This window comes from Numida meleagris, chromosome 24 (assembly GCF_002078875.1).
Source record: "Numida meleagris isolate 19003 breed g44 Domestic line chromosome 24, NumMel1.0, whole genome shotgun sequence".
NCBI classification, from domain to species: domain Eukaryota; kingdom Metazoa; phylum Chordata; class Aves; order Galliformes; family Numididae; genus Numida; species Numida meleagris.
This window is the reverse complement of record NC_034432.1, coordinates 1,051,127-1,060,056: the sequence shown is the minus strand read 5'-3', so window position 1 is coordinate 1,060,056 and position 8,930 is coordinate 1,051,127. Positions and strand designations below refer to the sequence as shown.

The 8,930-nt window shown below is 60.6% G+C and overlaps 4 protein-coding genes across 5 annotated transcripts in view; all 4 read right to left on the bottom strand.

Moving 5' to 3' along the window:
* Nucleotides 1–8,930, bottom strand: part of LOC110388003 (feather keratin 2-like) — a 906,242-nt gene that overhangs the window by 151,738 nt on the left and 745,574 nt on the right. The window lies entirely within an intron of this gene.
* Nucleotides 2,704–5,090, bottom strand: LOC110387995 (protein S100-A9-like). The gene is made up of 3 exons (XM_021376781.1): nt 3,510–5,090; nt 3,277–3,433; nt 2,704–3,047 (listed from the first exon to the last, which is right to left on the bottom strand). Exons 2-3 carry the CDS (start codon nt 3,427–3,429, stop codon nt 2,826–2,828), a joined length of 375 nt encoding a protein of 124 aa, XP_021232456.1. The 5' UTR covers nt 3,430–3,433; nt 3,510–5,090; the 3' UTR covers nt 2,704–2,825.
* On the bottom strand, nt 5,150–6,507 carry LOC110387986 (protein S100-A6). The gene is made up of 3 exons (XM_021376767.1): nt 6,356–6,507; nt 5,684–5,835; nt 5,150–5,350 (listed from the first exon to the last, which is right to left on the bottom strand). The coding sequence occupies exons 1-3, from the start codon at nt 6,501–6,503 to the stop codon at nt 5,210–5,212; spliced, it is 441 nt and encodes a 146-aa protein (XP_021232442.1). The 5' UTR covers nt 6,504–6,507; the 3' UTR covers nt 5,150–5,209.
* On the bottom strand, nt 7,178–7,978 carry LOC110388011 (protein S100-A4-like). Of its 2 annotated transcripts, none has more exons than XM_021376802.1 (3): nt 7,869–7,978; nt 7,496–7,651; nt 7,178–7,418 (listed from the first exon to the last, which is right to left on the bottom strand). In XM_021376802.1, exons 2-3 carry the CDS (start codon nt 7,634–7,636, stop codon nt 7,254–7,256), a joined length of 306 nt encoding a protein of 101 aa, XP_021232477.1. In that variant the 5' UTR covers nt 7,637–7,651; nt 7,869–7,978; the 3' UTR covers nt 7,178–7,253. The 2 variants fall into 2 exon arrangements, with proteins under 2 accessions (XP_021232477.1, XP_021232476.1); XM_021376801.1 differs by having other exon boundaries at nt 7,496–7,670; nt 7,869–7,900.

The window sequence follows — 8,930 nt, the reverse complement described above, 5'->3', positions numbered from 1 at the left end:
TCCAACCCAGGACATTCTATAGTTCTATGATTTTAAGGGTCCTTCCCACCCAGGGCATTCTACAGTTCTATGATTTTAAGGACCCTTCCCACCCAGGGCATTCTACAGTTCTAAGACCTTTAAGGACCCTTCCAACCCAAGACATTCTACAGTTCTATGGTCTTTAAGGACTCTTCCAACCCAAGATATTCTACAGTGGCTCCAACCTAAGCCATTCTATAAAGACAGGTGGTTCCACAGCGCATGCCTGCACTACGTCTGATGGAGCACAGCCCTTCAGGGATGTTTGCACCCCATTCCCACCCGCGCACCCCCAGGACCAGCCCAGCTGTTCCCACCCAGGACACTCACGCAGACTTTCAGGAAGTTGGGTGCCTGCTCAGTCAGCAGCTTCTGGAAGTCATTGAAGTTGAGGAGGTCCAGTTGACCCTCGCGGATGCTGTACTGGTGGTAGATGTTCACAACGGCTTTCAGGGCCTCTTCCAGCGTGCAGTTCCCTGGGAACTGACGGTCCCTGGTCTGTGGGATGGCGGTGTGCGTAGACATGGTGGTGTGCCTGCAGACAGAGCTCAGGGCCATCAGGGGACAAAGCCAAGCACCCCACGCCGTGCTGCCAGGCACCCCAAGGTTGTGCTGCTCTCAGCAGGTGCCACCCCCCAAAGCAGAAACATCTCCATCCCTGCTCACAATGACACAGAAATGCCACTAAGTGATATTAACCCACCACCCCAAAGGGGGAAACGCGGCTCCGGAACAGCACAGGCGTGATACGAAGGGATACGCAAAATCTCTTCTCCCTCATCCTCCTATCTGCTGCAGGAATCATTGCAATGCCACTCACCCTTGTCTGCGAGGAGGTTTGCAGAGGATGGGTCCGTCGTAGCAATCCTGGTGCCTGGATGGCCCTTTATATGGATCCGAAGATCTCTTTCGTCAGACGTGGTGACACGCCTGCTGCAAGCAACAGCTTGAATTAGCACTTCCCGCACCTGGAAATTGTGAGGTGGGACCTCTGAGCCTGTCCCCATCTTAGTTCCTGGTTGCACCCACCAGGCTTCAGCAATGCTGTCCTGCCACCCCCCCGTCAGCTCCGACGGGACAAAGAATGGGGAAACATCGACAGAAATGCAGAGCCCGCCGTGCTGAAGCTGCAGGTTTGGCAACGTGCTGAGCATTCTGCCCTCTCTCACACCAACGTAGCAGAAGGATGGGATTTTCGGGGGGATGTGGACATGTTTTTAATGCATTTGCAGGCCCTTTGTTTTCTGCATTGTCAACTGGTTGAACACAAGCAAAGACTAAAGCGTTATCTTCCTTCAGAAGATGGGTTTCCAGATGGTTTTCCATCATTTCGTACTTTCACGCTGCTCGCACCAGACCTTCCCTTTTGCTCTTTGGAGGAAACTGAGCTCAAGGCAGAAAAAAAATTCCGGGGTCATGATCTGTGCTGCCCTGAGCTTCAACCAGGGGTTTTGCAACAGCCGCCCCCATGACATGAGCATAGCAGGTCCTGGAAGGATGAAGATAATGAGTAGATGTAAAAATAAGACAGAAGGTTCCGAGAAGAGGTGTGGACACAAAAACAAAGGGCGCTTTCGGAGGGCGCTTCTTGCAGTCGGGAGCAGTAACCAGATCTGTTGCATGATTTTTATTCTGGTATCCCTGACTCATTTTATTGTTTCTCTCTCCTCCTTCTGTCATTAGGGCTTCTCGACAATCCCAAATTGCATCCTCCTTCCCCACCTGTCATCACCAGCCGTCAGCCAGGCGGGCATTTGCCGTGTCCCCTCAGGGCAAGGCTGTGGGTCCTCCGCTCCCACCCACCCCAGCGATGCTCCCCAAACCCACAGTGATGTTCTGGAGGGGGACAGCACCCCACTGGGGGACAAGAGCTGCTCCCCAGCGGCCGAACTGCAGTGTCGGAGAGCGACGACTGGTGTCCCCGAGTGTGAACAACCACACGGCCCCGCGCTTCCTTCCCCAACTCGGTGCTGCCAAGTCCCCCCCCCAAGCCTGAGGTTCCCCACTCTGTGCACGACCGCCCACAAATGCATGGCTCTGTTCTGCTTTTGGATCGGGTTCCCAGGAGCATGCAGTAGCTCGTGGACCTGCTGGGCTCCAAGGAGCTGCTTCTCTGCATGAACAAAAGCACGAGGCTGCATCATGCAGCACTGCATCCCCAGAGCCCCTCTGCGTCATTTGTTGTCCCTGTGCTGAATTGAGGCTTGCAGGAAACCTCTGGTTGCTTTGTGGGCTGCAAAAGCATCGCCTCCACCTCAGGGTTACCAGCCGAGCTGGGTCTCAGCAGCACCCAGAGACCCCAGACCAGGGTATGAGGGGCTGCCCAGGACACCCAGCGCTGAGGTGTAGGGTGCAGGGGCCAAGCGTCGCTGTGCAAGAGACACAGGGAGCTGGTTGGGACCTGCTGGGGTGTAGGTGGTGCAGGACACAGTGGTGCTGCCGCATGAACGAGCCCAGCACGAGCTGTGTGCAGCTCTGCTCCCCTCCATGGGACAGCAGAAAGGATGGGGCCCTGGCTGCCAGCTGTGCCCTGTGCCACCCTTCCTTCCTGTGCCCCCATGTCCCACCTCTGCCATGGGCAGTCTATGTGTAACCCCCATGGCTGCAGGATGGGCTGATGCATGTCCCATCCTCTCCCCCTCCCAGACAACAGGACACAGCACAGGTGCATTTGGTGCACGGAGAAAGACAATTTATTTCATAAGTGTCATAGACAGAAGCAGAGAGCACAGCCTTGGTTGGGTGCTCATGGGCAGACAGGGGAGATGCTGCTGCTGGAGGAGCTCATCTCTGTGGGAGCAGCCCTAATGGTGGGGACCGTGTCCATGGCCAGGGCCGTGGCTGTGGCCATGTCCATGGTCATGGCTGTGGCCATGGTCCCCAGGCTGCTTGTGGGACCGGTTGTGGGCATCGATGGCCACGAGGTTGAGCGTGGTGAGGAACTCGGTGAACTTCAGTCGGCCGTCATGGTTCTTGTCGGCTTTGGCAAAGAGCTGCTTGATGTAGTCATCAACGGACGTGTTGGGCTGCAGGAGGACAAAATGAGTCCAGGCACAGGGTCCCCCGCAACCCCACACCTCCATCCCCGGGCTGCCTGAATCCCCACACCTCCGCCACAGACCCCACTTTGGGGAGAGTCCATGCAAAATTGCCCAGTTCAGGAGAACCCTGCCAACCCCACAACCCCTTCAGGGGGTCTCAGCCCCCCCGTGCCCCAGGAGAGCACCGCCCATGGAGCTCCCATGCATGGCGCACCGGCACGGTGTCGGTGAGGAAGGGCTTGGCGCTCTCCTTCAGCAGCGCAGCGAACTCGCTCCGGCTCAGGTAATCATCCAGCGGGTTCCGGATGGCGTAGTGGTGGTAGATGTTGATGGCACACTCCAGCGCGAGCTCCAGGTCGGTCTTCATGATGCTGAGGAACGAAAGCAGCCAAAAGTTACAGGGGAGACAGAGCCCTCCAGGAGCTCCGCTTGGAGAGGACTACTCACCAACAGGTACGGTCGTGGGCTTCCTCCGGCAGCGGTGTGAGCAGGAGAGCAGCAGCAGCACCGGTGGCTGCGCGGTGCCGCGAGGGCTCTTTTATACTCTCCCTGAGCTACGATTTGTGACACCCTCGAATATCTTTGGGGCGATAACCCCAGGAATTGTGCAAGGCCACCACGCGGCACGCAGCACGCCCAGGCGGGGGATCTTGCCCAGCTCCAGGAACCGACTGCTGCTGGCGTTAACGAGGGAGGGACGCACCGAACTCGTTAGGGCAAAACAAGGAAATGCCGACAGAGAGCTTCCCAGGGAGCCAGCAGAGCAGGTCCATGGCGGTGCAGGGGATTCCCCATTTGGGGTTCCCGGTGGAGATGGAGAAAGAGGGATTTTTCTGGAGCGTACGGGACATTGTGGGTGAGGGTCTCCACGCGGTGATGCTGGTTTTTCCCACTGCACATGTGGTTCATCCCAGCGGGGATGTGGTGTCTGCCCCAATGCTTGGTTTTGGATGGAGATGGTTGCCCCCTGCCCAGGGCTGCTGGGGGACGCATCCCCCCCGGTCAGCAGACAGCATCCCATGTGAATCAGTGAGCAGCCGGCCCAGCAGCCGGCAAACCGCTGCAGATCGGGACTTGCCGCGTGCTGGAACCCTGCCCGCCGTGCTCCGCAGGCGGCACTTCCCAGCAGCGGTGATTGCTGCCTGATGACAGCGACTGTTGGCATTGGCACTGGCAATCGCTGCCAACCGCTCCTCCTGGGGTCACGGGGGTGTCACCACTTGTGGAGACCCCATAGGGTCCTGGTTGAGGGGCTGGGGGTGGAACGCTGTGAGTGTTGGAGGGGAGAGCCCCTGGGGCAGCCCTGTCCCGCGGCGCCGGAGCCCTTTTGCCCCATCCGTGCTCCTGGGAGTGCAGAAAACCCACGATGCCCATTAGGGATTTTAGGAGATGGGGAGGACAGAGGTGGTGAAACCGCTCCCCATCACACCTCCCGCTCCAGGAGCACGAGGAACTGGTTCCAGAAGAAGCATGCGTTGCAAAACGGTGAAACAAAGGGCGGTCTGTACGAGGAGCAGGATGCGTGCACCTCCGTGGGAGGGGGTCCCTGCTGGCATGGGGATGGAGCAGCAGTTCTTGCAATAACTGGTAATAATTGTGTGTCTGTCTGGGCAGGATGCAGGGACACGCATGCACCAGCATGGGGACGTGACACGGTTGCACCGCTGGGGAGGTGCGAAGGGACACAGATGTGCCAGGTAGGGGTTGGAGGAGACACACGTGTCCCACGGGACAGGCGAGAAGGGACACGTGCATGCGCACACTGCGAGCCCCGGGCTGCCCTCTGCCGCCCACTGTGCTGCTGCTCTGCTGGGTGCTGCTGTCCCAGTGCCACGGGGACAGAGTGGGGATGGGGACGGGGACATGGCAGTGGGGCGGGCACAGGGCATGAGCAGGGCCGGCAGGATGGGATGCTCATCATGCATCGTGCCAATTCCAAACGCTAAAAAATTCCAGAGCTGGTCCCAAAAGAACCAAGGGCTCACAGGGAGGTGGGCCCTGCCCCCTGTGATGCAAACACGGTGCTCCACTGATCCGTGAGGCTTTAATTTCTCTGAGGTTCAACAACGACCGCAAACACAGCTGCAAATCTTTACAAAAAGAAGTTTTATTGGACCCCCAAGCGGCCGTGGGGAGGGGGCTCAGCCCTACTTGTACTGCAGCAGGGCCTCGTTGTAGATCATGGCCAGCGCACCCAGGAAGGTGACGTACTCCTGGAAGTTCACCTCCTGGTCCTTGTTGCGGTCCAGGTCCTCCATCAGCCCCGCGATCTCCGCGTCCTTCAGTTTCTGTGGCACCAGAGAGCACAGAGCCATTAACCATCGTGGTGCCGGGGGGGGGGACATGGCCCCGCACTTACCCAGAGAGGGGACCACGGCTGGGGGGCACTGTGGGACCTGGCCACGAGCACATCCCCAACCCACTTCCCCCCCAGCAAAGCACCAGTGTTCACACCGCGTCCCATAAGGGCAGGTATGGGGGCAGGGCTGTGCCACCCCCCCGGGTGACGTCACACCCCGTGTCACCTCCCTCCCTGCCCATCCCATGCCCATTTTCCGGGTGTGTCTCTGCAGCCGGTCCCTGTACGTGGGGCAGCGGTGACATCGCTGGGGGGCACTCACCGGCCCGATGGTCAGCTCCTTCTGGATCAGCTCCTTCAGCTCGCCCTTGCTCAGGCTGTTCTTGTCACCCTCCTTGCCTGAGTACTTGTGGAAAGTGGCCACCAGGAGCCCGATGGCTTGGTCCAGGGGGGCTGCCATGGCTGTGGGCTGGGCTGCGGGCCAGGGGAGAACTCAACACCCATCGGACCCCCAGTCCAACTCGCCCAACCCCCCAGGCCCCCCAGAGTGCCCAACCCCAACCCCGGTGCTTGGAGCACAGCCCCCATGGTCCCAGCTCAGCACAGCCCCAAAGGGGGAAGCTGCTCCGTGTCCCCCCCATCCTGGGACATTGCACAGATCAGGGCTGTGGCTGTGCTGACTCACAGGGCGCAGCGCCCGCCGCCTCCGCACACAGCCACGGGGCCATGGGAGCTGATCGGGGCCAGGGAGGGGGAGACAGGGGGGGCATGAGTGGGGTGGATGGAGAGAAGCCTCCGTGGGGTCTCCAGTCCCCATGGCCTCGCCAGCCCCAAGATGGGGGGGACAGGGGGAAGCCGTTGGTTTCCATTGGGAGTGGGAGGGTCCCCACATCTGGACGGGGCACTCTGCACATCTGGAGTGCAGCAACAGAGCCCCGGGGCGGCCGCAGAGGTTTGGTGAAAAGGGAATGGGAGGGAGGAAAGGGAAACTTACCTCTGGAGCGGGGCAGGATCCGGGAGCGGGGAAGGGAGGGCTGTAGTGCGCAGCTCCTGCGCACATTTATAACCACGGCTGAGTCCTCCCACCCGGGGGGGCCGGGGGTGGATGGGTGCAGGGGTGAAGCCACTCCTCTGCACGCCATAACCCCACCCCGGGCGGGAACGCAACCGAAACGCCGCTCCCAGGGGTTCACTGGGATAGGGGATGGAGTCCTGGGTGCCCCACGGAGCTGTGGGAGTGGGACAACCCCAGACCCCCCTCACTGAGCACATCCCACTGGGTCCCTTTGGCATCGCCTCGCGCAGTGGGGCTGCAGTGTCAGCGACTGCTTCATCACCAGGGCTGGAAGTTGCTCACCGTCCCCGTTATCGTGGTGCCATCGGAACCGTTGATCCCTGGAGAGCTCCCGAGCGGGAGCAGTGGGGCAGGGTGCTGCCAGTGGGGCTGACTCATGGGGACGAGCCTGTGGGTGGCTCCTGCGCATGGGAACGGGCGCCCATGCAGCCCCAAAGTCCAACCCCAAAGTCCAACCGCAAAACCCAGCCCCAAAGCACAGACCCCAAAGCCCAGACCCCAAAGTCCAACTCCAAAGTCCAACCCCAAAGTTGTCCAACCCCAAAGTCCAACCCCAAAACCCAACTCCAAAGCCCAACCCCAAACCTCAGCCCCAAAACCCAGACTCCAAACCCACCCTTTTTGTTCTGGGGCACCTTCCAGCACCTGCCAACTGCACACGGAGGAAAAACAGGGACTTTCCATGCGTGGCAACGCATTGACCCCATAGCAAGAACCTCACTCGCAGCGCACACAGAGGACTGGCTTTGGAGCAGCCTTTATTGGAAGAGCATTCAGTTTGCAGCGGGGGGTGACGCAGCCCGGCTGACCCCCGCGCTCACTTCTTGCGCGGCACTTTGTCGGGGTACTCCTGGAAGAAGTCGTTGCACATGACGGCCACGCAGGCCAGGAACGTGGCGTACTCGTGGAAGTCCACCTCGCTGTCCCTGTTGCTGTCCAAGTTGCTCATCAGCTTCTGGAAACCGGCTTCATCCGTGCGTTTCTGAGCATGGGGATTGGAGAGGTGGCACCGAGGGTCTCCGCGAGCCCCCCAGCCCCGTGCCCCCCCGCCACACTCACGCTGATGAAGCTGGGCAGCTCCCTGGTGAGCAGCTCCTTCAGCTCCGCTTTGCTCAGCTTGAACTTGTCCCCCTCCTTCCCCGAATACTTGTGGAAGGTGGAGACCATCACGGCCAGCGCCTGCTCCAGGGGGCACGCCATGGGGACACCGGGGGCCTGGGGGCACCGATGGCAGCTGAGGGCAGAGCCCGGTGCAGCGTCACACCCGTGCATCACCACGTCCTCCCAGTTCCCCCAGCAGCGGGGCCGGGCGGCACCGGGTGAGCAACCCCAAAAAAAGCATTGGCAGAGGAAGAAGGGGGGGGGAAGCAGCTGGCGGAAGGGAGCACAGCATCTGGGGGGCAGCCAGAGCACTGCGGGCAAAGTGACTCACCGAGAGCTGGAGCACAGCAATCCGGGCCGGGTGGGTGGGGGCACGGCACTGGGATGCGCCGCTTTATAACCACACCACCCCCCGCATCCCCCCCCCCCGGACGGATGAGGAGGTACTGACACTGCTTTGGCTGCACATTGGCTGATGGAGACAGAGAGGAACCCCCACAGACAGCCCCGGCCCCCCCCAGAGCCTCCTCCTCGCTCAGCCCATGGGGGGGGTTGGGTCCAAAAGGGGAGAAAGTGCCCCTGGGGGGGGCGGGGGGGGTGGATGGATGGGGGGTGCAGGGTGATGGGGGCATTGGGCAGCACCTCTCGGAGGGTCGGGGGCAGCGCGAACCCCAGCGGCGTTGGTCCAAGTTGGGGGTTGGAGTTTTCCTTCTTTTTTTTTTCGGTTTTTAACTCAAACCACCTGCGAGCCATCGCTGTTTCCCAACGCCCCGTTGTGTAACACGGCGCTATTTTGGTGCCCGCGTGGCCCCGCACGTGGCCGGGAGCGTGCGGAGCACGGAGCTGCTGTGGGATGGGGAGCGGGGACATCGAACCCCACCGACACTGACACCCCCAGTCTCCTGGGTGGGAATAAATGAAGCAAAATGTCTTTGGGTAAAAGTGGCCCCCAGGCCTGGAGCTCATTAGGGAGCAGGTGCAACCTGGCGTTAATTACTGGGAGGGGACAGAAGCACCTGGGGCTCTTTATAAAGTGAATGGGATGGGGTAGGGCAGAGTCTGGAGATGCTGGGGGGGGAGGTTTTGGGGTGACCTGGAGTGACCCAGGGGGAAGGGGGGGCATGATGAGATGTGGGGATCTCCAGAAGGGTTTGGGGATGGGGTGAGATATGGGGTCTCTATGAAGATCTGGGGATGGGATGGGATGGGGGGGGTCTCCATGGGGGATTGGAGACCTGATAGAATGTGGGATCTCCATGAGAACTGGGGGGCCTGGTGGTGTTTGGGGCCTCGTTGAGGGCTGTACTCGGATGCTCTGCCCCGTGACAGACCCAAGGTGTGGTCTGTGGGTTTGGGGCCAGCTGGGAGCAGTTACAGTGCTCCCTATGAACCA